At 42.5% G+C, this 26,962-nt stretch overlaps 1 protein-coding gene across 1 annotated transcript in view; it reads right to left on the bottom strand.

Moving 5' to 3' along the window:
• Positions 1-7,447: 7,447 nt before the first annotated feature.
• The window catches only part of LOC140229667 (uncharacterized), a 52,378-nt gene continuing 32,863 nt past the window's right edge, over positions 7,448-26,962 (bottom strand). Inside the window, exons 20-30 of the mRNA XM_072309911.1 lie at positions 26,167-26,274; positions 24,715-24,873; positions 22,141-22,337; positions 13,678-21,557; positions 12,358-12,648; positions 11,348-11,481; positions 10,228-10,388; positions 9,753-9,839; positions 8,866-8,995; positions 8,048-8,143; positions 7,448-7,628 (exon numbers count right to left, since the gene is read on the bottom strand). Of these exons, the coding sequence (XP_072166012.1) occupies positions 7,455-7,628; positions 8,048-8,143; positions 8,866-8,995; positions 9,753-9,839; positions 10,228-10,388; positions 11,348-11,481; positions 12,358-12,648; positions 13,678-21,557; positions 22,141-22,337; positions 24,715-24,873; positions 26,167-26,274 (9,417 nt within the window). The 3' untranslated portion in view covers positions 7,448-7,454. The remainder of the gene's footprint in view (positions 7,629-8,047; positions 8,144-8,865; positions 8,996-9,752; positions 9,840-10,227; positions 10,389-11,347; positions 11,482-12,357; positions 12,649-13,677; positions 21,558-22,140; positions 22,338-24,714; positions 24,874-26,166; positions 26,275-26,962) is intronic.

The following is a 26,962-nucleotide window of genomic DNA, read 5'->3' as shown; positions in this document are numbered from 1 at the left end:
ATAGTACAGAGCATGCCATTCTAAGAGGCATTCAAAGTTTATTTGATGAAAATCGGTTTTGGAATGGCTGAGACATCAAAAAACAAAGTAAAACAAAGTGACTGTAATAAAATGTGGGGCCCCACCTTTTATTAGGATTGATCTGTTTTGGATATCTCCGCCATTTAAAAATCAATTTTCATCAAATAAATGTTGAATTCCCCTTAAAATAACATGTCCTTTCACATTTCATAAGAGGTTTCTCTTTTTCTCAACAAAAAATGTTAGAAACCTGAAGCAAGTTAGGTCTCAACTAAAACTATACAATCCCTTTAATATTCTTTTGAGTATGTGTGTACATGTATTTTTTTTTCTGCATTCAACTATCAACACTGCTTCTTACACCATGCTGGACCTTAGGTGGCAGAAAAAATCAAACAAGGTGAAGAAAACATGGCAAATATACATTCATCATTTTATTACTTTTTTTCCCGTCAAAAAACATTCATCATCAAACAGTCGCAATTCTCTCCTGAATATGAATAAATAAGATTACGAAATGTGCGAGACGATAGTCTCAATACACGGATTTCTCCGCATTTCTCATCTCACTGTACAATAAAATATAAAGTCGTTCTAAAAAAAAACGCATTTAAATGGCTACGGAGTACAAAAGCAGACACAAACACTGCCATTCACAGACTTAATAACAAGAATAGGATATCAGTGAGGGCTTCTACTCTCAGCTACAGACACTCCCTCAACACGAATACTGAATAAGAGCATCAATGGCTACTTGGGATAAAGTAGGACTTTAGGTTTGTGCTTTTTTAACAGCTGTGAGTGGGAAATAACAAGAAAGGCTATGAATGAAAAAATATTCAGCCCCGTAGGCTAGAAAAAAAATCACCATCTTTGGTCACAAGTAATTCAGGATTATATAACGCTTGAATACTGTACAGAGTCAACAATTAATAAACGTGAACAGTCTACCGTCAAATATCTTTCTGAGTTTAAAAATCGAAATGTTGAAAAAATATCTGCAAAGTGCAGTATGTCATACAATCATTTCTCAATACAGACCGAAACTGGATTTTTATTCATCAATTCATTCTCCTTGACTGAAATGCCATTTGATTTTTTAACATCAACATCATGGAAAGATTACAGAACAACACAGCATCTCAATAAAGGCTCAAAAAATGTTACAAACTACGTTTCTTTCTTTTTAAAAAACATCAACAGGATATACATGTATTTCCCCTATTTAGCCTTCTGCACATCAAAGATACAGTCGAACATGGACTTCTGCAAAAATAGAGGGCTCTTTCACATGGCATAAAGTGCCACAAATCGGAACTCACGTATGTCATCTTACAAACTGACCACCAAGAACAGAAAGTGTCCAGTCCATAAAAGAAAGATTAAAAGAGTGCTTCTAGCAGCACAACAAAACTAGACTACATATGTGTTTGCAAAAGTTTAGTAGGAGTGCAGTGTGTACACTACTGATCTGAATTCATCAATACTGCTACCAGCGAAGGGGGGGGGGGGGTTGGGATGGAACAATCTTTACACAATTTTCTCAAACTTTAGGACAAAGTGGATGAGTTTTGTGACAAGATGAGAAGATTTTTGAGGATTTTATGGGAGAGCAACACAGATTACCAATCCACAACTCTGATTTCATGCAACACTCCCCTTTGGTCTGGGTACGAAAAATGGAACTTTCATTTTCTACATGACAAAAGGCAGGCATATTCAACACATGAACTCTAAGAAAAACCTTCATGTGTGTCCACAATTCTTCGACACCTAGCATACCGAAAGGCAAACTTGTATGGTCTATGTGTGTCCTAGAATAGCTTCGCAAGGGCAATTACAAAATGTATACGATAACCTCCTCTTTGAACTACAAGAAATGAAAATCACATATGAGAATGATGAAAATAAGAAAGATGCCTCTGTCCATCCACACTGCGTCATTGAAGAGGACACTAACCATGTGACATGGTCACATGACAAGGTCACATGACCAAGGTGAGGGTCAGCCAGTTGAGTACACTGTAAACACAATCATTCTTCCACCACTGCCGACTGCATTATTGTACCAACTCGCAATAAGAAATGCCTTGGCTGTGTGGTGGTCTAACACAGCTCATCATGACAATCTTTGGTGTAGAGACACTGTCTATGTTGCTAAATAAATACGAGGAATCCTGAAACAAGACTATTATCACATGTGGGTATTGTCACACTGGTCATTAAAGAACAAACAACAAAACAAATACACACTAAATATACACATGCAAGCTAAGGCAGGATATTGCTTCTAAACTCTTCACACAAACAACAAAGGATAAAATGTCCCAGAGTGAGCAAATTGGGTTGGAGAAAAGCAAAACAAAATCATCCAAACAAACAAACAAGCACATGCACAAAAAGACAAGAACAAGTGACCACGGTATCTGTGGTCTTGTTTGGCACATTCACTTTGAGAGCTGAGAGAACTGCAAGACTAAAACGTCTGCCATTCAATCATTGCCTTAACTCTCCCGTTATTCTCTCTTTAACTTCAGATTCCCAAAGCCTACTGAATACAAATCCTATCTATGATTATAGCAAGTACAAGTATCAAGTTTTTAATAAAATGCTACCACTCAAACTGTACCGAAATCTGCACTTTTATAAGTTTGAAAGGAACATGGAAAAAATGTGGGTACTGTTAACCTATCAAATTTATGTACAATCAAAGAATGAAAAACCTAAGAATTGTGAAAAGGAGCATGTCTACTGGGTTATGTAATATTTGACATTACTCTACCAAATTTGAATTACTCCTATATAAATTTTGGCATTTTATAGCATATGACAGATAAACCTACCATTTTTTAATCAAGTAAGAAGTATGTTGATTATACTGCCATATCAGCCCCAACCCTTCCCCCCATAAAGATAAATAATTCACTACTGAAGTTGCTGAATACCCTTTCAAGGTTTGTTTATTTGCATTCTTGTTGAATACATAATTTTGTTGATGTTGCCTTCAGAATCTTGATGACTTAATAATTACGTATAAAATGTGATGAATCAATTCAAATCTTCACAACAACACATTGTACGTCAAGAGAGATAATGCAATGATCGCTCTTGCTAAGCACAATTTTGACGATTCTGGACACGCAAAAACAGATCATTCTTAATTAATCAAACTTTAAGTCGCTTTTGCAGGTAGCTTATGGGACATCAAGACAAGGACGCACATAGTGGAGACACTGGCTTCGATCTCCATTTGGGATTTACAGCCACCATATGTATACAAATACTTCATGTTCTTGTCTTTATAAACTCAATACAAATCACTCAAGGCACTATTTTGTGTATATATGGATTTCCTCATAAACGCTGATTACTAGAGTTTGTATTACATGAGAGTAAATATCTTTCACGATGATGATGATAAACGGCATTTAAACTGCGCCATTTGTCTGTCGAGAACATTTAAAGGAGCTACCCATATGGACTTACTGACTGGACTGATTATGAGGAGAAAGGAAACATGAACTTAGAATGAGACTGCTATGCCATCATTGATGTTCTGGCTATGTGAGCTTCATCATGTATGACGTGATGATTACCATACCATGCTAAAAGAGAGTCACCTGTTTTACGTATTTTATTCCTGTCCAAAGTTTCATCAAAAGATATTGCTATCACTTCTGCTCCTACACTAAAGAGAGAAAACAAATCTAATAGTCTATTCTCTCTGAAATTCATAATACAATTGTAATTAGTAATAATCAGAAAAAGTAGTACCTCTCAACATCAAATTTTTCAAATGGATCAGAAGTCCAAGATGAGAAGTCAGTTGCCAATGCAGTATGAACATGAAGAATACTCTTCTGTTCCAAGAAAGAACATCCCCCACCAACACCCCCTTTTCTTTCGCAAGCATAGATGATCATCCAGGCGAGATGGGTCAAACTCTCATGACCTCTCACCATATTGCACTCCCCGATTAGCATCTCTTTTCAACAATGAAAGTTTTTTTTTGTTTGTTTAAGACTGAAGTGTGGGGAGTAATATGCAATAGGAATTGAACACACTTTTTTTGTTTTTGGTGGTAGTGGTGGTGGCTGCACTGTTGTATGATACTTCACATCAAACAATGCATCGTGTTGTCTCAAAAATAAGTATTCACAATCTCTTGTCTGAACAAATGTACACTTCGTCTAATTTTGACATTTGGACTTGCTTCGGAACACGCATCTTGGACCAAAGTGGAAAAGGAGGCTTTGGGTTTGGGGACAGTAAGTGTAAAATATCGCTCACAGTAAAAAACCATGCTCTAAAGACAGTGCAATAGTGTGGAATGTCGCAAGTATGCTATACTCAGTCTGTAGCACAAAAAATACTTGTTCCACTCGAAGCCTAGCCAAGTTGCTTTATTTGCTTTATATACAAACGAAAAATTTACAACATGAAAGAAAACATAAGGAAAAATGGGGAAAAAATACAAACAGGTAATATTTTTCAGTGACCACAACAAACTATAGCAACATCACAGTTATCACTATTCCAACTCAAAAGACACCAACGAATACGTCAAGTATCGACTCAGATTTCTCTCTCAAAGCTTTGTTGTGCACTTAACACTCTTTTAGATTTTTTGATTACTTGTTCGTTGGTTGAGAAAGATAAGGGCGTTAAGGCTACACTAACCCTATGCTGTTAGCACCCTTATCTTTCTGAACTGACGCTGTGATGAACAACTTTTTCACAGAGGTTATACCAGACATGATGGATATTTTGATGTGCCACAAACCCACAGACCTGACTCAATGGCAAGAAGATTTACTCGCAAGATGCATCTCCCAGCTACGCTTCCTAGCGGACCATAATGCAGTGGCTCCAGTGACCTTGTGACCCTACATGACATCAGTAACAATTTCCCATCAAGCATTTGCATGTCATCTACGGCAAATATATGACACATATCGCTTCTTAAAGCAGTTTCTTCTAACACGAAGATATATACTGCAGCAGTAAGCACTTGTACATAAAAAAACATCCTCCAACTCTTTTGACTCTATAAATATTTCTAAATTTCTATTTCATTGTAATGATAAAACATATGAAATAGCTGCTCTTGTAGACACACAGAAACAAAACATTGTACACACAAACGGAGGAAAAACTGAAAAAGAGAAACAAAGACATATCTCAAAATATGAGGTAGCGACTGTTTAGCACATAGTACTAGCATGATATAGGTACAATGTCAAAACACTCAGTCTTGCCTTTCTTTAGCACTGATATCTTATTGCCATGGCATCTGAAGACAGAACTATATTATATTCTCGTTACACGCAGTTGATGTTAGCAGTGAAAAGGGCTTCTCTTTTACATGAAGGTGGAGAATCACATAGAGTTCTTTTGTGACCGACAAAAGAGTTCCAGCTCCATCACATTCCCAAGTCAGCAAATCTCGTCTTTTATAGGAAGTCTGTCAGAAACGGTCACAGCCGCTCCACGGTGTACCCACAAAAGTGTTGCGGAGGGGATTTTTTTGAGGTCAGGAAAGTCAACTCAAAGAATGAAATCAGAGAATCATTATTTTCTGCGCACACACACACACACACACACACACACACACACGAACATTGAGTGCAGAAACACGTATTGATGTCAGAAAAAAAAAATGGACAGCTTCTCTCAACCGACATCTAGGAAGGAAATTTTCGATGGTAGCTTGACAGGGGGTTACTGGCATGGTAACCCTTTCTCTGGCAGGGACTTTGGACAGTGCGTACAACACTAAGGAGTCTTCTGTGCCCATTAGCACTCAAAGCACACAGATGGTTAATAACAATTGTTGGACATGGGTAAGTAGATCAACTCTTACTGGCATTATCAGAGAATAATGCAAGTTGGGTGTGTTCGGTGTCTTGGGCTCTGAGGTGTTGGAAAACGAAAAATATGGAAGCAGGTCGATGGTTTCATACTTGGGAATTATAATACTTTCACACCGTATAACAGAGGTTTGCACAAGGTTACTGTGACAGATGTACTTCTGTTTTCATGTTTGTTTGTTTTCTGCATCATACACTGTCTTCATTTAAAGCTCAAAGTCGACATTCTGGCAGTCAATTGAAAGTCGAGCAACCCACACACTCCTCTTGCAGGGTGTAATACACGCAGGAAATGCAATACCACTTCTGGCTTCCAGCAAAAGATACTGCAAAAATGGTTATTTTCGCGTGGGTAATTTTTCGCGCTTGGATGAATTTCACATGGTTTTAATTCCACAGAATCAAAACATTCATTAGTGAAATATATGACGTGCAAGAATATTTGTATCTTTTATTTTTGCGCTGGTTTCCGGTCGCGTGAAATGCGCAAAAAATTTCCACAACACGAAAATATCCACTTTTACAGTATACCGTCAGACCGGTAATGTTTGATCATAGGCTTCTCTCGTGTGATTATAGCCCCAGCTGTCCTCACCAGTGCTCACACCCTCAAAAAGGCAGTATACAGTTACGTCTTCATCATCTACAAAGTGTATCTCATTTCTGTCATGTAAGGTGTTTGTTGGGGATAGGTAAACATCATAGACAATTTTTTTTTTTTCAAAACAAATGTGGACGCATCTTTGGATTTCCCCCTCCATTTTCTTTGATTAGTATCAGATTTTTTTTTTTTTTGGGGGGGGGGGGTACAATTCGGGAAACGTTTTTTTTTCCCCCTTTAACTTGTCAAAACCTCCTTCACATCTTCATTGGGGTAATCAACTGTCTTTTCATTGCCTGGTGTCCAATCAAAGGGGTAAATTTTCAACCATTTTTGCACTGTTTCCCAGAAATACAACATGGGATTTTTATAAGGCACATCATGACTATATTTCAACTGCAGGAATGTAACATATGTAGATTAGTCATATTTCTGGATACACCGATTGCAAACAGGCGGCTCAACCTCGTGTGTAGTTACAGCGTTTATCGAACGGTGTATTTCCTTTTGTTTCTGTATTTACTGGAGGGGGAAGGGTGGTGGAAAGCTATTAGGGAAGGACCTCCTTTCTTGCACTACAACTGTATGTGTTACGCAGATCAGGGATCAAATTATGGTTCGCTATCAAAGGGGCTGGAACCCGTCTGACAACCCTCCATTGCCGTACAGTCACATTGATATAATTCCTGCCCTCTTACTCATCTCTCTATATTGCGAATTTCCTCACACTCTTCTTAAGACTCAGAATCCAAGGTATTTCAGGATAAAAGAAACTGCAACATACATCTCCACATGAGCATCATTCCATCCAAAACCTGTCCAAAGTTTTTCCGCATCTCCCAGGCTCTCCATTTCGCTTATTCCCCAAGGGGGACTTGCCCAAGGAATGCCTCAAGGAATTGACACCCAGCTTCATCCTCCGTGGTGTCTCCAGAGGACGGGGACAAATCCAGATCGTCGTCTCAGTTGAGGTACTTCCTGCATCGCCTGGAGCCGCAGTTGCAGGGGATCTTGACCTCCTCAATGGGGAACTTGTAGTCGTAGGTCAGCTCCTCCCCCACGGTGATGCGGCGGCTGGCGAAGATGATGATGTGCTTCTGGCCGCCGACCTCGATCACCCGGGAGAAGCAGTTGGGCTGCAGGGGTGAAGGAGGAGTGGAGGGGGAGGAGGAGGAGGAGGAGGAGGAGGAGGAGGAGGAGGAGGAGGAGGAGGAGGAAGAGGGAGGATAATAATTGTTTAGAATTCTCTAATGTCCTCATGCTGTCAACAAATTGCCTCACAGATAATTTTCAAACAAGTGCATCACATTTATAGAATAATACATTACGATAATTGACAACAATTAAAGAAATATGGCACATGAGGTTTTGAATTGTATCATTTATGTCATCAAGAGATGTGCCTAATCTGCTTTAGACATCCCAATTTCTTCCACTCATGTTGTTCAAAGATGAAATAAAAATCTGGGCAAACACTGTTCTGTTTTTAATTTCTTCTTCCTTAAACTGATACAGAGGTGGTTGCCATGGCAACAGAAAGCACACGAGAGCATACCTCGCAGGAGTGGTTGATGAAGCGAGCTGCATTGCCATGGGTTGTGGCATCCACCACGTCGTAGTCGTCAATGCGGAACATGTAGCAGCCAATACCCTGATGGCAGTGAGAGAGTGTAAAATACATGTAATGTATATGCGAGAGATGAGACATTTTCCACATAATTCTCTTCCTTTCTGGTGAATCTGATGGTATAATAAGTGCATGAACTATTCCTTATATGTACATGTGGATGATTAAACTGCATGAAAAAATTAGTTTAAGGTGGAATTGTAAAAGAGAAGCTAATCGGCAGAATAAGAGGTGGCTGTGCTCCTTCAAATTCTTTGAGTCACTTTTCTGGGTTGATACATAATGATCCAAGAACTGCACTATACTTTCAACCATTCTTGTCTGAATGAACAACGTGTATGTGCATAAACCCATGGAATGGTGATTACATTCCATACACTTTTGAAGAGTGTAAACATGCATGCACTTGAGATTTTTATTTCTTTTTTTTTTTCACCAATCCATTCTTTGCCATAAAAAATAATACCACGACAGGGAATGTAAATGCTGAAGTTTTGACATTAAAACAAATATGAGCTAATCATCCCAAACCCAACGTGAAATTAAATATATGGGACTACATCATATGTCATATTTTTATGAAGGGTCCTAATGTATAGACAATTACATCAGTCAGTGAGGCAGGCAGTGAAAGAGAGGGCTGGCTGATTAACTCTTTCATTACCATGAAAACTGCACTGCATAGGAAGTCAGCAGGGATTGAGAATGCCAGTCCTGAAAGGATTAAAGAGGAAAGTACCACTCACCTTGCTCTCATAGTACTTTTCTCTCTTGTCTGTGAGGATGGACCGGATGACCGTCCCGCTGTACTCGATGACCATCTCGCCGGCCTCGATGGGGCGGCGGCAGAACAGGCCACGCCCGTGAATTCCAGATCTGGAGGCAGGAGAATGTTTGTTCTTGGTTTTTAAAGTTTCTACAATAATTGCTTTAGACATTTCTAATGCACCTCATAGCACTGACTGCATTTCAATAAAAACATGTGCAATCAGAGTCACAAAGAATACTACTCACTTTCCTTGTAGTTTCACGATCTCGTTCTTATTTCCTATGTCAGTGTGTTTATCAACACTTCATTCTGATTTTTGCTCACCACACAAAGTTTGGAGTATTACAAACCAGATTTTCAGAGTGAAATTTTGTTGACTACTATGTAGGCCTGCAAGACGTATGACTGTGGAGAAAATGGCACGCCATGAGGTGACTGAAGTGTAATCATCGAAAAAACAAAAATCCGCCTCACTTGCTGATATGTAAGCATACATTTGTAAGTTGCAGAGTACAGGCATATTTCTAATATTAACCTGCTGAAGACAAGTTCCGAGTATACTTGGGTAGGTGTCTATGAGAAATGAGTGTTGTAGCAAATCAACGGGTTAAGAGGGATATGTTATTGAAGGCGCATGATAGACTACGTCTATACAGTCAAATAAAATTCTGATTATAAAATTCAGACTGAGGACGTGCAGCATGACTGAATGTGTTCAAGTTATTATTTATTCATGCATTTTTTTTTTCAAAGAAAGGGTGTGTTTTGAGACTTTTACCCTCAATTCCATCTGAAAAATCAGTTAAACTATTAAAGGCTAGACATTAAGGGGTCAGGGTGTTTGCCATCATCGGGTAAGCGTACCTGTAGACTCCAACAGCTTCCTTTGCCGTCTGCTTGAGGTGGCGGAACCGCATCGCCATGGGCAGGTCCTGCAGACTGGTAGCCCTCCTGTTGTTGGGGAATGAACGAAGGAGACAGTGTCTGAGTTTGTTTCATGAAAGAAGTCTTGTGAGAGAGCAATGACAGTGTCTTCAAATTGGCAATGCAGAAACAAAGACAGAGATTACAAAGCCTAAAATTGGCAACTCATTATTTCAGAATCACCAGATAACAAATTACTGTACAAAGTTTATGGCATTTTGGCTGGGAAACTTTGTCTACAGGAAAAACTTTGCTTTTTGTGCCAGATGCCACTGCTACTTGAGCTTCAACCTTGTGTGAACATAAAAAACAACATATGATATCTTTAAATCCCCCCCCCCCAAGTTGCCAATTTGAGAAGATCCAAGTGGTGACCAGGGTAAGAAAAAAGAAAAGAAAATGATAAAATGCTGACCTGGATGACTTGTGCTGGACATCTGGCTCCTCTTGCTGGTCAACCTCGCTGAAGATTGGTCGGCTGCGGTGGCTGGAGGCCAGGAAGTTGAAGATGTCAAAGGTCGAGGATCGTTTGAAGACCTCGGCACGGGCGCAGCCGTGGGGATTGATCGGCGGTTCCTGTAAAACAAGAGGAGTTTGTGATGAGTCATTTCAGAGTCGGCACTGACAATGTGACAGCAGTTATGAATCTTTCAGAGTTTCCTTTTCTCTGCTCATAAAGACTGAATGCCACAAGCTTACAAAATGTAACAATGTAACAAATGTAACTGTAACAATGTGCTTGATCTGTTTGGAGGCCATTAGCCATATTTCGTAGATGAGGAATTTTACTGTCAAGACCTGGTACAATCAAAACTCAGTTCTTTTGGATTACCGAGCCAATCAAAATGACAAAAATACACATGAGTGTATGTGGGGGGGATTTTTCTTTTTGCTTCATTTGCAAACGATAGGCAAATCAACATGAGCTAAATAAAAAGACCAATTTTACGTGCTTCCCGTTTGTTTCCATATACCACCGTTCCCACCCACCCAAAACATTTTCCCCATCACCCACCCCCCCCCCCAAAAAAAAAGTTTTCTTGGCAGTTCTGTAAAAGTGGAAACTTTCATGTGAGTAATTTTTTAAGCTCTGCTGGGTAAAATAAAATTTGGCGTGTTCTTAATTCCGCACAATGAAATAGATAAAACATTATTACATACTACGTGCAGAAATATTCCTATGCTTTTATTTTTGCACTAGTTTTTTATGTCTCACGAAATGTGCGAACAATTTCCACACTGCAAAAAATTTCCACTTTGCACAACTTTTATGAAGCGCCATGAGCACAGAAAGGTGGACCTGTGCACTATACAAATAGCCACTATCACTACACTACTACTAATTATCATTATTATTATTATCATTATCATTATTGTTCTCATTATAATTATGATGATGATTATGATTATGATTATCATTATTATTATTATTATTATTGTTATTATTATTATTATCATTATTATCATCATCATCATCATCATCATCATCATCAACCAAAGCTCTGAGAGAGAGAGAGCTGGGAAGGGGGACTCACGTCTTCCTCATCACCCCCCTCATGCTTGTGGAAGCGGAACTTGTAGTTGCGGCAGTTCCTTGCCCCGTACAGCTGCTCGAGGAGAAAGATGACGGCCTCGTGCGTAATTCCAAGCATCTTCATCCCGTTCACGCCTGCCACAATAAACCAATCAAACCAAGACACTCCATCACCATTTCAGATAGCAAATTACAGACATGCACGCCCTACAAAGCACCATTTTCGTTATTCTCTGTCAGGCTTCTCATTAACGTATTAGGGAAAGTTTTCATTTTGTTATATGAACAGGTAAAAAAAAAAAAAAAAAAAAAATCCAATTTTATGTTTTCTGTGGTCATACACATCTACACACTATTGAAAATTCTAGAGACACTCAGAACTGTTACAGTGCATGTCCATATTATCTTTAACAAATCAAAATCAAACTCAAGGTGGCAAAAAGATCTGGGCAATGAGAGCATATGCACAAAAAAGTCTGAAAAAAAAATCAGAGACTTCTGAAAAAAGAAAAGTTTGAAGTGCATTTAACTGTTTACATTTCAATGCATTTGAATTTCAAGAGTCTGGAAAGTGGGCTTTGGGTAGAGTAAAATGATCTGACAACATATGAAACTCTGAACTCTCACATCCCTGAAAGATTCACTTTAACCCAGAACGAATCATGAGTATACTCTTGGGGGAATGCACCCAACAAGCTTTACTTCTTCAGCATTCCTCCCTATCTCCCGCATCCTGTAAACTGCAGAATGTTCTCTGTGCTTTTTCTTTTTCACCCTATCATTTGTATATCCATAAATTCCATTTGTTATATTTTGTAATATTGACATATACACATGTACTTTTGTATGTTTTAAGTGAAAAAAAAAAAAAGTTCTGTTGGATATGGAAAAAAAAATAAATGAATGAATACATGATAGAATGAATACTCGGTTAGGTGTCTATGGGAAATGCATGTTGTAGCAAAATCAAACCGTCCTCAATGGGTTAAGGAATCAAACAGATGAGCTCACCGTCAAATGAGAGATGCTTCATCCTGGAGTTACTCCGTGCCTCCCTGACTCGCTCCACTACGCGGCCCCAGGCGTCCTCCAGCGTCTCGGCGTGCGTCTCGAAGCCGTCGTCGCTCGAGATCTCGAAGACGAGGTGGGGCCGGTTGGACGTTCGGCGCGGCGTGTTGCCGTGGTTGCGCCGCTTCTCCTGCTCCATGAGGGTGAGGAGGAGGGAGGGGCTGTCGTCATGGTGATCAGACTGCTGCCCCAAGGTTGGCATGGCAGCGAAGAAGGCGTCATCAGCAGACAGGCCTGCATGAACAAGAAGAATGAGGGAAGACTTAAAGGTCATACATCCGTTTTTGCGAACATGTAGAAATTCTGCATTGTTGAAGAATAACATATCACAACATCGTATATATGACACCTTACAACAATACATTTGAGTTTAAAAAAAAAACAGAAGAAAAACAAACCCCCTGTCACTCAAGAATACCTTCCCCTTTTGTACTAAAAATAATGGTTGGAAGTTTTTCAAGGTAAGAATAAACTTACTCCAAATCTATAGCATCATTTTCCCCTCCATCATAAAGAAGTTTCCAGTTTTATTATTCCAGTGAAAGATCGGAATTACCTACACCTACAATATACTGTACCAGCTTACAAAAAGAAATTGACAAGGACACACAAGCTTTAAGCCTCAGGTCAGGAAGGACAAAATCCTCCTTAACCAAAACAGAAAAATCAAATAAAACAAAAGGAAATATGAGAGGGACTTATAGTGTCTAACAGGAAATGTCTCTAGAAAGATCTGATCGATAAAAAAGAAACACACACACACACACACACACACACACACACAGAGTTAACTAGGAGCTTTCCAGCCCCCTTTTGTACATTTCTGATTGGGCAGATTGCTAGACTGCTAGACTGGTCTCTTTCAAATATTAGACAGTCATTGAATATAAGTAAATACAGAGCTATCACTGGGCTCTGATTTCATGGAAGCTTTGGTATCAACAGATGTTTTGCAGGCAATGTCCTCCATCCTCACCTATGCCCCCTTGAAAATCCCTCACACCATATTTTAATGTGTCACATTTACAATTGTAGGAAAAGTTTGAGGCACATTGCAGCACTTTGAGTGGTAGCATTTTCCCGTTGTATCTTTAAATTTGCATAAAGCAGTGCAGGCTAGTGTAAGTATGGAAAAATAAAAGCACAAGAACATGAATATTCAGACATAATAAGAAAGCTTATAGCCTGGCAATCTTTGAATGAAAACAGTATCAACACTTGTGACAAAAGATATGTGTATTGGAAACTGAGAAACTGACGTACCTGACAAAATGTCCCGGTTTTCGTTTCCAGCCCAGCCTGTTGGTGTTCCCTCTGACTCTTCCTTCGATTTTGAGCGCTTCTTGAGCTTGATAACAGCGCTGTTCCTGCTTTCATTGACGCTAACGGTGGGATTTTTCACCCTGGCTCTCGGCGCACTGGAGGGATTCTTCATCCTGACCTTGGTGTTCTTGACAGGAGAGGGTCCCGGGATCTCATCAGTAGAGTCCTTCTCCTCTTGGTCGGATCCCATCAGGCTGCCATAAGAGTCAAACCACACCTTGATCTGGTGGGGCGATTTCCGCCTCTGTCGGCTGGCATCTTGGGGCTGCCTAGTGTACGCGTGCTCCTTGTTGAGTGATGGGCTCGTGGTATCAGGTAGAGAGATATTGAGCTGAGCATTGACCGGTTCTTTGCTCGGTGAGCCCAAGCCACTCAGAATTCCGGTCACGCTCGCTTGACTAGTCTGCAGACTAGACAGCGGCGAGACAAGATTCTGGGTGGCCTGGACGCCTGGTAGAGGACTGATCCCACCCGGGAAGTGTGGGCTGAGTTGTCCGAGGTTTGGCTGGACTCCAGCCTGCTGGATGATAGCCTGGAGGGTTTGGAGTGTGGGTGAGGCCATGAGTGGGGCGTTTGTCGGGCTGATGAATGGAGATAGTACTGGATTGGTGACGCCCGGCACCAGAGACGGCACTGCCGCCCCAGGCAGCTGAAGGCCAAATGGTTGTAGGTGATTTGCAGATGGAAGGTGCTGAGCTCTCACGCCAGCAAGTGCACTGACCTGCTGGAGTTGACTGGCCATGTACGACTTCTGCAAGATGGACAAATAGTGATCCTGAGCTGAGCTGGTGGGTGGACTTGACGACGTTGGCAATGGAAGCTGGTTCTGGGTGCTGACAGAATTGATCTGACTGGTGGACACTATTGTTGTACAAGGTGTCATAGCGATGCAAGTGAGGTTTATATTCTGGAAGCCTATCTGAGTAACTGGAATGACACTGGGCACCACATGGTTAACACCAGGATCAGAAAAGACTGGGTTAGCATTTGGGAGCAATGTTGAAACTGGCTGCATAGGGGGTTGGCTTTCAAAGACTTGTTTGGATGGTGATGTCCTCAACGTTAACCCTGCCGTTGGAGGAGCATCAGAAGCTGGGGTTGTCTGGGGTGCAACCCCATGCCTGATGGTTGCTGAACCTAACATTGGAGTATTCGATCTTTGTTGCTTCAAAGCAAATTTGACAGAGGGGCCACGAATTCTTACTCGTTCCTGAGTTGCTGCTTTTAGTCTAATAGGGGTAGGTCCACAGAGTTTAGGCCCAATCATACTGTTCCTGAAGTTCACATTAGTTGGTGAGGTCTGTCGCAAGTCATTTCGTATGATGTACTGATTTGTGTGCATATCTTTGCCGACGATGACTCTCTTCTGCTTGAAGTCAGAATGTGAGCTCATGAATTTCTTAAGGTCGTCTGGCCCGACCACCGTAGGGCCGTTAATTCCATAGGCAGAATTTCCTGACGAAACGCGAGATGCCTCTCCATCAAGATTAACTGATGGCAGGGGAGGGATCATCGCTTTCAAGGGGCTGGCTTCTTGCATCCCTATGAGATGTGAATGGCCGGAAACGGCTCCTTCCTTGCCAGGTGGAGTAAGTCCTCCAGGAGAGCCTGTGATCGGCAGCTCGCTGACTTCCTCGGCACCATCCTCATTGGTTGTGATTTCGGATATCATTCCAGACTCTGAGTCAACTCTGACAGTAACCTTCACTATCTTGGCTGGGGAAGACAGAGCACGTGGCCCTGCCAACGACACATGGTCCACTTTGGGGTCGGATGGCAGGTCAGGTGACTTTGCCTCGATTGCGCTGGAAGTCAGTGGGGTGTTTTCAAAAGTAGCATCAGCTTCAATTCTACTTCTCTTTTCCTGTCTCGTTGCAACCTTTCCATCCTGACTGGTGGTGCAGTCGTCGGAAAGCATACGCTTCTTCTCCTTGACTCTGAGAACGGCTTCCTCATCTCTGGGAAATTCTCGTGCGACCACGACCTGCTTCCGGGGATGATTCATCCTCTCCGGAGACTGCTTCTCACCCTTCGTCTCTGTCTCACTGCCTTGCTGGTCAACATTTGCACCAGGCTCTTCTGTTGGTTTCATTCGCTTTGCCATGCTCCTTGTTGTCTGTCTGCCTGCCTGCGTCTCTCCTGCACATTTCTCCTCATCTGACGATGTGGACAAAGTGGCTCTACTTCTTTTCTTGTCAGCATCTTCAACTACATCAAGCTCCGAGACTTCATCCTTGTCATCTGGATTTGAAATGCTTGAATGCTCTCTTCTCCTCTTGGTCACGTTCTCCCCATCACTCCCAGCAGTTTCTTCATCACTGACCACCTGTGATTTCCTTGGTCTGCCTCGCTTCCTCTTCTCAACAAGCTGAAATACCAGGCCTGGCCTCGCTTCGTTCTCTGGGACAACTGGGTATTTCCTGGGTCTTCCTCTTCCTCTTTTCCTCACATCTTGGTTCAGCTGATGAGGACTCATCTCTCCATCCTCATGTGAGGCTCGATGTGTTTCCTTCAGTGAGATGGTCCTTGTTTTCCCTTCAGTCCGAATATGATTCACTTCCGAAAACTCCTCAGATGAATCTAACCTTGAAACAGAGTCCAAAGACTTCCTTGGTCTCCCTCCTCTCGGATGGGAAATATCTGAATGAACTTCACAGTTTACCTCATCCCCATCTGACTTTCTAGGTCGCCCCCTTCCTCGTGTGATGACATTGTCTTTCTCAGGAGTCTCTGCAAGGGATATTGACGAAAAGACAGACTTCTCTTCTCTTCTTTTGACACCGTCAAGTACCTGTCCTTCTTGGTTTTGATCAGTTAACTTGGAGGAACCTCCATCCGACTTCCTGGGGCGGCCTCTTCCTCGTTTGGGGACAGCAATCTCACTGTCATGGCTACTTTCAAAGACTTCATCAGAAAAACTTAGTCTTTCTCGCCCAATCAACACATCCTTCTCTTTCTCCTCTTGGATGTCTGTGACAGACAGAGAATTTCTGGGCGATTTCCTCGGGCGGCCTCGACCCCGTTTTACAACTGCACCCTCCTGCCCATGGTTGCGATCGAGGACTTCTTCGGATATGCTTGATCTTTCTATCTCAGTCTTGATGATCTCGACATCAGTTCCCTCTTGAATTCCATCCAGAATCTCTCTAATATCCCCATCAGATTTCCTCGGCCTGCCCCTGCCTCGCTTTGCAACCTTCTCATGCTCTTGACCAACTGCACTAACATTCTCGATTGCGGGCAATCTTCTCGACAGATTTTTACCCCTTGTGATCACCTCGTTCTCCTTCTCCTCTTGATTATCATCATATTCCACCTCTTGATTTCCAACAGGATGCTTTCTTGGTCGCCCTCGCTTTCGAGTTTCTTTACTGCTTGGGATGAGCAGATTGCCATTTTGCTGTCCTTTCAAGTCTTGATGAATACCATCCTCAGACTGCTCTGACGAAGATACTCTCCTCGACTGTCGAGAGCTCCGGCGAATCTGAGCAGCGTCTTCAGGAGTCTCCTCTGCTGCATTCACTGCAGAGTGAAGGTTACCATCTTTCATATCAGGCACAGATGAAGAAGTCACGCTCTCCGCACAATCCTCAAAATTTGCTATCCTTTGCAGCCTGGAGGATGTGCTCCTCATTGGGTACTTTTTTCGGCCTGGCGGACTTGTATCTATCGCATCAAGTTTGGGCGACGACAAATTGGAGTCGCAGTCCGAACTGGGATGTCTACTTTTCTTCCTGGTTGGCTTGTAGGAATCATCTTCGGAACACAATCTGTCATCTCCATTGAGCAAGTCTAATTTTGGTCGAGTGTTACTGCTCGATGTTTCAGTGTCATGGACATCACTACCACTCTCATTACTGCCTCCCATGCCTGAATGGAAGTCCTTTACAGTGGGGAGGGAATTTCCAGGGGACACATATCTTGCCTTGTTATTCTCTGCCTTTTGTGCAACATCCATGGTGATCCCACCTTGTGCTGCATGACTGTCCGCACACACCTTAGACGGCTGAGAGCCTACTGGTTCTTCACTAACCAGATGCCTTTCAATGAGGTTCTCCACCACTTTTTCAGGAGATTTCTTCTGCGCATCCACAAAGGCCTTCACTGCACTGATAAACGGTGTATTGCTGATTTTCTTGAAGATGTTTCTGACAGGTTTGGGAGAGTGAGAGTCGGCCTGTTCATAGCATTCGGAGTCGTTCAAGACCACCTGGCTGCTCACAGGGGATTTTCTGTGCAGTTGTGTCGCAAAAGTGGCAAGGATTGGCTCCCTGTTGATGGATGGTGATTTGTGGCATGTCAAGATGTCCGATGACAAACTTTTTTGTGGTGTAAACTCATGTCCTCCTCCACCTTCAAGTGCTTGCTCACGAGGGACAGTGACTTCAGTTGGTATCTTCTCACCTTCCACTTTTGCACGAAGAGAAGTTGTGCTTTCAGATTTGTCTCCTGTGCTTCTAACTCCACTGCTGGAACCATCTGGTTTTACTGCTACATCTGCTTGTGCTATATCTGTGGCAGTACCACTGTCACCCTCACCATCAGTGACAGAGTCTGATGCTTCTATATCACAGACTGGGAGGTCAGTCATCTGTATTTGCGTGTCCTTTAAACGGTCATCTTCCTCACTTCTTTGACTAGAAGAGTTTAGCTGCACTTCACACTCTGCTGTACTCTCTTTGGGCTCAGTGCTACCTGAAGGAATGTGCTGGTGCAGTTGTTCAATGACAGCCTCTTCTTTGCTGCCACTTTCACCGGTCGATGCTAGCTCTGCAGCAGCAGTTGGGTGTTGGTCCTCGCAGCATTTGGTTCCTCCGCTCAAATTCATGTCATGTGATGGGCTGGCATCTAATGTCACTCCGTGGTCGACAACTACAGGAAGACTAAGCCGGTTTTCTGTGGACTGGTCACTCTTGCTGATATCAGGTTTCTCGTGACTTGCTGAGGTCTCCAAGTTCAAAGTTTCCTGTGGCATAAACAATCCCGATGAATTACTTCCACCTGAAATTTGAGCAGAGTTATCCGCATTTACAACTCCTGCATCGGTTGGGGTATTCTTTGTATCAACTGCAGTGACTGTCAAGCTGTAACATTCTTTGCTCTCTGCAATGTTCTCCGAGAGGTGTGGAGAGATGAGGATATGGGTGTCTTCAATTGTATCGACTGACTCTATAACAGGTTGTGGTGATGTTGTGAGTATCTGTTGACATTTTGAAGAGGTGTCGAGGTCCAAGCTGACTACCTCCTCTTCCAAAATTGTCCTTGTCTCAGCAATTGATGTACTTTCCTTTAAGATGCTGGACACAGCAGCTTCTCTCGAAATACAGCTATTCTGGTTTTCATCACCATCACGCAGCTCATCTTCATGCACAGGTTCATCTGTGATTCTGGTCTGCAGTAAACTGCTCTCAGTGGAGCGGTTTGATGGCTCAGCATGCATGTGTGAGTCCAAAAGTTTGACATCTCCTCCATCTGTAGTCTTTTCTTCACTGTGTTCAACATCCACTCTTTCTCCTTGCAGTTCTTGTGATGAGTCTTCAATACATCTTTGGTTGCCCTGATGCTGCTGGAGATCACCTCCTTGAATGTCACTCTGTGCAGCTGATGTTCTGCTATCAAACGGTCCTGAATCCTCTTGTGGCTTTTCAGAGTCTCCTTTGATTTCTGCACTTGAATCAATCGAACGGTCTTGAGCGGGCAATGCCACATTTGACTCTGAAAAAGGCACTTCGTTTTGACTCTCCATGAGAGTTGATGTTTCATGGCAATGTAAGCTATCAAAAGAGCTGCTCTCCTGACTTGCTTTCGACTCTCCCACATCACTGGAATCTGCAGACACAACTTCTGCTTTGTCATCATCTAATTCATGGATTATAATTGTGTGACAGTCACTTGCTTCAGGCTCTTTCGCTGGACTTGATCTTACACATGTGTCCTTTGCCAGCTCATCACCTGGTTGGTCAGTAGCAATTGTTGAATGCTGCGCTTCTTCACAAGGGCTGCTATCTCTTGCTTCAGTCCCATCACTTGTGCAACCTTGAATTGGGTCACTCGTCTTGGGTGCAGTCATCTCCTCGGATAATGATCCAGATTTTGATGGGTATGAGTTTTCATGGTTTTCCACAGAAGTCTCGCCCGAGCTGGCTGGTGAAGGGCTCACCTGGGTGTGATGAGTGTCCACCGGAGTATTGGTGTTTTCTCTTTCTGTTGCTGCACACTCTGTTGCCATATCCTCAGATGGTGGGCCTACATTAGCTGATATTCCTTCAGCCTGCAGGGAGGCAACATTCTCAGTTCTGCCAGGTCCTGACTCCTTTGTTTCTAGGACAGCGGCTGTTGCATCGGAACACGAAACAGGTGTCTCTGCAAGGACTGACACAGGTGAAGGGACTTGAGTGGCTTCTGATTCAGGAGAATCTCCTAACGCCGACTGCCCTTCCTCCCCGATAGGAACTGTGTCTGACATGGTGTGTGCTGGAGCTAGATCTGTAGTTTGCTCATCACTCACTTGGCTCTCAAGGTCTTTATGTGTTGGCGGTTCTTTGTCGCTGGGGCTTGTAGACACTTTTGGAAGCAAGATGCTGTCAGCGCCGGTCAATGGGTCCGTTTCCTGATCAGTCACGGGAGAAATGTCAACAGTGATGGAAGCCTGACTCTCGGGTCTCTCCATGGACGATCTCCTGGAATCCGGTCCTGAATCAGTATACTCACTAGAAGTTTCATCATATTTCTCATGTGCCTTAAGCGGCAGCTTGACAAGTTTCAGAATGGGACTGGAATCAATAAACTCACGAGGAGTTTCCTCATACTTCTCATGTTCCTTAAGTGGTAGCTTCACAAGTTTCAGAACAGGAATCTTTTTCGGGCTTATCTTTGGTGATTCTGGACTATTTGGTCCTTCTTCCTCATTCACCATTACAGTAATTGGTGACAGAGATTTGCTGACCACAGGTTCACTGATAGGTGTCTTTGTATCGTCAGAATGTACAATGTCTTCACTTGTAAGATTTGTCAAGCAATGATCAGCAGTACTGTTGCCTTGCTCATCATTTTCTATGCCTTGTTCTGGGACACTTTCTTTGCCTTGTTCAGGGACATTTTCTATGCCTTGTTCAGGAACATTTTCTTTGCTTTGTTCAGGGATATTTTCTTTGCTTTGTCCGGGAACATTTTCTTTGCCTTGTTCAGTGACATTTTCTTTGCTTTGTTCAGGGACATTTTCTTTAAAGACTGTCTCACTGTCTTTATTGTCACATAATTGCTGGTCATCCAATGTCTCTGATCCCTGCACCACTGGCTCTGGCAACGGTGAGGGCGTAGCATCATTCGATAATGCTTCTTCAGGGTTCTCTGGGCTGATGCTATCAAGGTCTGCAGCGACGGCATCCATCATGTCTATGATGCCATCAGTGTCAAGTCCCGAGTTGGAGTTACCGTCGAGATCGATCGTCCCCAGGACTTCGTCATCGGTGGACTGCTGGACATCGAAGAGCGACGAGTCTGCCGCCAGCGCGTCTGCGGCAGTTTGTATCTCGCTGACCGTCTGGGAGCCGGCGAGCAGCGCGGCGACTTGATCGAGGGCCATCGCCGCCTCTTCACTCTCCTTGGTCGCTTCCATCAGGGCATCGGTCAAGATGTCGGAATCCTCGCCCCCCAGGGGCCTGCCCTTGCAGAATGGGAAGCTGCCTGGACTGTGCTCGGTGGTGTGGTTGATGTCCTGGGGTGTCGTGGGCGAAGCCAGGGGATTGACCTCGATGATACGCATGGTGTAGATGCATCGGCGGCGAGCATCCACAGTACTCCAGTACACCCTGGTACACCTGCAAGTTGTGATGGAGGCAAAGACATCATCAATTGAAGGACACATTCTTGTATCATATTTACACTGTGATTCACATGGAGAAGTGCATATGAATGGTGTTCTATTGATGTTTTAAGCCACTAAGATCAAAGGTCTTAGGTTTGGCAGAGGCTCAACCAGCACAACCAGTTTTAAAGTGAGGCAGTTATTCATCATTAGAGCATTTTATGGAAAGTATCCCATCAGAGCTAATCCACAAGTTAAGTGAGTTTACTTATTAAAGTACTATAGAATGATAGAATGCTACACACAGTTATCACCATGCCAAAGAAAAAGAAAAGAACATAACATAATACTTGACTCTTTTTCTCAAGCATACATACACCATTGTTAGAAAACAATCAAGGTTAGCTACTGAACTACTGAACAAATTTTTCAATACTCATACTTACTACATTCTATGTGTAGAAGTACCAGCACTCAAATATTATGATAAAACAAATCAACAAAAATCTTGTGTATGGTAATAGCTAAAGGAAATGAAATATAATGGTCACTATTATCATCATATGCAAAATAAAGCTAACGGGATTATAACTTACGAGAAGTTAATGGGGAAGAGTCCATTCGCTTGGTCTGAGAGCATGGCAAGTTGGCCCAGCGATTCCAGAGTCCAGGACCCGATCATCACATTGATGTTCTTGGCCTCTAGACCTGCGGCGAATGTCCGGTTTGGCTTCATATTGTCAAGGCTGACACAGACACGGCGTAGCACTCCAAAGCTCTCTGGACCCATTATCTGTCAATTAAAGTCACAGTCAATGTGAGGTTTACAAGAGCATCTTATTGTACACATCTCAACAACAAGAACTAGACAAAGGTGACATCTTGATTTTCATAGATACGCTGAACACACAGTCCAACCTCTGTTATTTGGCCATGTCTGATCCAGACTGGTGCCCATCCATATATAAAGCAATTTGGCCGCAAATGGGAGAAACAGCGTACACGTAAATGGAGCCCAGTGTTAGCTATGTACAGGTAGTTGGCGTATACCACAACAGTGTTGTAATCTAGGTTAGCCTATTAATTTTACAGTCTTTTTTTACAGAAATGTAAATATCTTCATGTAAAATTCATATCATGTTTCTGTTGGGAATATTACAGGCGCATCATGTGAGTTTTGTAGGAGTTTTGAGTTGAAATCACTTTCTTTCTTTTTTTTTTCTGGAAGATAGAGAAGTCCATATAAGAGATAGCTGGATAAACGAGGTCAGACAGTACTGCTCATATCTGATTTCTACCAGGCCTCAACACCTAGCAACAAAGACCACTACCACAAATTTCTGTCCCACATCTCCTCCAAACCTGCCCCCCCCCCCCCACGGAAAAAAGCAGTAACTGACATTTTTATGAATGTTTACTTTTTTGCAAAAATGAATAGTTTACCCAATGCTCTCCAATGTTAATAGGTCAGTTTTGCAAAAACAAAAATGAAAGTGACCAAAAATGCAATTTTTCACTTTTGCAAAAAGCAGTAACTGCATCCAGTTGATTAAACTTTGCAAGTTTCCCCACGGAAGAAAGCAGTAACTAACAAAGCCCACGGAAGAAAGCAGTAACTAACAATTTAGTCTAATCATTCAGACTCTGTATAGTCCTTCCTGTATATTTTTTTCCCTAATACCATTTATTTTTTTCTACTAATTTTTTTTTTAAAACAATGTAAACAGCAGTTTCTTCCATAATTTAGGAGAGTAGATATAAAAAGATTGATTCACCAGTAACTTGACTCTGCCCGCAGGGAATCATAATTATGAAAAGTTGTAGAAAAAGCTTCTTTCTGGAGACTAGCAAACCTGGCAGACTCAGCGCGCTCAGAGTGCAGAATACGCGTGCAGCTAGCTGCATGCGCATAAATTCTGCAGCATACAGTAACTAGCTAAACATTGCATCACATCACAGTCATCACTTGCACAGTATTGCAGGTCTGTTACAGTCTGAATGATCATGCCAGTGCTAACCATGCTGTCACACAGTTTCTGCGGTCCAGGCATGCCTGTAAATCTATCATGAATTGCAGAGGAAAAGTCATGGTAGCCATGGCTTTGGCCAGAACCAGAAAATCTAGGTGAGCTGAAAATATATTGAAGGGAGATGAGCACTAGTATTAACCCGTTGGGGACGGTTTGATTTTGCTACAACACGCATTTCCCATAGACACCTGCCCGAGTATACTCGGGACTCGTCCTCAACGGGTTAATACACTAACGTTAGTCTAACGTTAGATGTAGGCCCTAAAGTTAGGTCTACCAGATCTAACGTTACAGAGTAGATCTAGAGTCTAATCTATTGTTAACTGTTTAGTGTTAGACAAAATGTCAGTAGGCCTAATCTAACGTAATAGATCTAGGTCTAGCACTAACATTGGGCATAGATCTGTAGTCTAGCTTAAGTGTAACGTCAGAGTTCGACTAGGATCTAAGACGAAGAGACTTGACTTTAACGGTTATTGTCTAGTCCAGGGTCATGTGTTAGGGGCCAGGCCGGGCACTTCAAAGTTCAACTTCAATTACCTTATTTTTACACAGAATGCCATTCAATCGACAAGACCTAGTCTAGGTCTAGCGTTAGGTCCTAGATCTTATAGATCTAGACTAACCAGAAAGTAGAAGAACTTTATAACCTGGTGGTGGTAACAATTCTCCTCCTATGGTCATGTGGCATGTGCAGTTACTGCTTTTTTCCATGGGGAAAACAGCAGACTCCTGGCCGTCTGCAGTTACTGCTTTTTTCCGTGGGGAAACTACCCAGAATCAAGGGTGAGCCACCGCAGTAACTGCATTTTCCTAAATAACATTTAAAAAATAACGGAAACATAATTTTTTCCTAGGTATTGTTAGACAACTAGGTATGGTGCATAATCATACCACAAAATTATTTTTGAATGTTCCTGTGTTTTTAAAGAATCTGCAAAAAACACAAAATCGCATTTATCTCAGCTCAGCAGCTATGCAGTCACTGCTTTCTTCCGTGGGGGGGGGGGGGGGGGCAGAAACTGTCTTGATGCGACATAAAAACCAAGGTAATCTCACAGAAGTCATCACAATCAGAGAGACGTGCATGGAGAACGGTACCGATCTCCAAGAAACGGGACGTGGTCGAGGGTGACTCACCTCCTTGTCCACTTTGTCCGAGTGGGCGAAGCAGTAGACCTTCTTGTCCTCCTGGAACACGGCGCTCCTGGACCTGGCACACATGAAGTGGAAGTTGGCGGGACAGCCCCTACTGCAGCAGCCCACGGTGGCCCCTAGGTTACTGCAAACCTCGCATCGCTGGGGAGATGTAAACATGTTTGAGCAGTTTATACAAATGCATGATAGACAGTGAGAGAAAGATGGGGAATACCCCATCTGATTATAAAAGCAGCGCATGATGACAATGATTTACTTGAACACCATATCTGTACTGTAGCTCATGGTAAAGCATAGGATTTTAGAACAGCTTTATGGGGAATGCCCACCCCGTAAACAGCATTGCAATATTCTGAGGGCTAAAAAGGTGTATTTTTGGTGAAAAAAACCCCCTGTACTTTTACCTTTCTTACAATATTCATGTATGGGAGTCGTAGTACTTGTAGTAATGATTTTTTTTTTTTTGGGGGGGGGGGGGGGGGAGTCTTTTTTCATGAAACCTGCACCATTTATGGCTAAAAACAGTACACAAATAATGCAACAAAAAGGTAACATTCCCATCAGAGGACCAAGAGGACAATCACAACACCACGAGGGCATTTCCTGAAGCGTTTTGTCGGATTTTTCTTTTTGACAAGCTGTTATAAGTGACCGATATCCTTGCATCTGATTGGCTGAGAGCAGACTTGTCTGACAGAGTTGTTGGCCAAAACGCTTCATGAAATGACCCCCTGAACTGCCAACATTCACATATCAAAATCAGAGAGATTCCAAAGAGTGATCAGGAAGATACTTATGTATTACATGCAACTCACTAGGCAAAAATGATCTCCAAGTCAGGTAAATGCTTTTGATGATCTCTGATCTCAACTTGAGGAGACATTGAAGTTTTCACACAGCCTCCTGGAGAATCAGGAAGACTGGGCTCTTCTGCAAATGCATGTGATTCAAGGCAGAGCAGCAGTCTCTTTCAAGTAATCATCTAGACTCACAGACACAATAAATCTACGGGGATGTTTGAATGCTCTCCTAAAGCCAAATACACAATACTGTACCTGCAACAGAGGAGCGCTCAGATGCTCCTAAAGTGTACCGTACTGAACTGAACCCATAACACTTCCTGATGTGCTCCAAAAGGGTACCAAAAGTGAAGAATGCACGTAACTTGCACACACGTCATAATGCAGAGAGTTCATTCCTTTTTGCTTGGGACAGCTGCAAGTAGTTCAAGCGCACCAGAAGAATGACCCTTTCGCCACAAAATGCATGACCCCCCGCTAGAAGTAATAACTAATGAGGTATGCTTTCTCAACAGAGCGCTCGGACGCTCCAAATCTAGCACAGTTCAGTATTGTACGCTTTCGTTCAGTTCACTTTGGTTCGCTTTAGAGCGCTTGAACACGCACGTTCACGTGGTCTTCGTGGCACACTCACCATCATGCGACCTCTGGATATCGCCGCATGGACGTTGATGAGAGAGCCGTCGACTTCTTCAAACACTTCTGCTGACCACAGAGCACAGTTGATGTGAATCCACTCGTCCTGAAGGCATACAAAGATGAAAGATCAGTTTTCAAATTGTGACTCCGTTACTGAGAGAGAATAGGATGAGAATATCTGTTATGAATTGCTAACTTCCAGACTACTTTCTGACTCCTGTTGAGGTTCAAAGTGAATTTACAAACCTTGGCCGAAGTTATGCACAGCATACACTAACATGGACAGAGGCACATGGGACTATAATAAGGCTGAAGAAATTACAGCAAAAGGGGTCGACATGTAGGAAAATGTGCATATTAGCAGTTGTGGTGGCTCTAGGGACAAGACCACAAACTAGCAGTCATGAGGTCTGGGGTTCCAGTCCCGCTGACAACAGCGGTTGTGCCCGAACATAAGGAACTTGATCCTCATTGCCCAGTCTTACTGAGGGTACTACAGGGATAGTATAGTATCGGTTGAAGTCAGGATTCAGCTTTTAACGTTTTGTGAGATATTAGAAACCTCTCTACGAAATGTTAAAGAACACGCGATTCTAAGGGAAACTGAAAGTTTATTTGATGAAAATTGGTTTTGAAATGACTGTGATGTCCAAAAACAAAGTAAACTTAAGATATCCTCATAAAAGATGTGGCCTCTCATATTTTATTAGGATCACGTTTTTTTGACATCTCAGCCATTTTATGTCCAATTTTCATCAAATAAACTGTGAATTCCTCCAAGAATTACATGT

The sequence above is a fragment of the Diadema setosum genome, chromosome 6 (genome assembly GCF_964275005.1).
Source record: "Diadema setosum chromosome 6, eeDiaSeto1, whole genome shotgun sequence".
In the NCBI taxonomy this organism is placed as follows: Eukaryota; Metazoa; Echinodermata; class Echinoidea; order Diadematoida; family Diadematidae; genus Diadema; species Diadema setosum.
The sequence above is the reverse complement of the archived record's forward strand: the minus strand, read 5'-3'. Positions and strand labels throughout refer to the sequence as shown.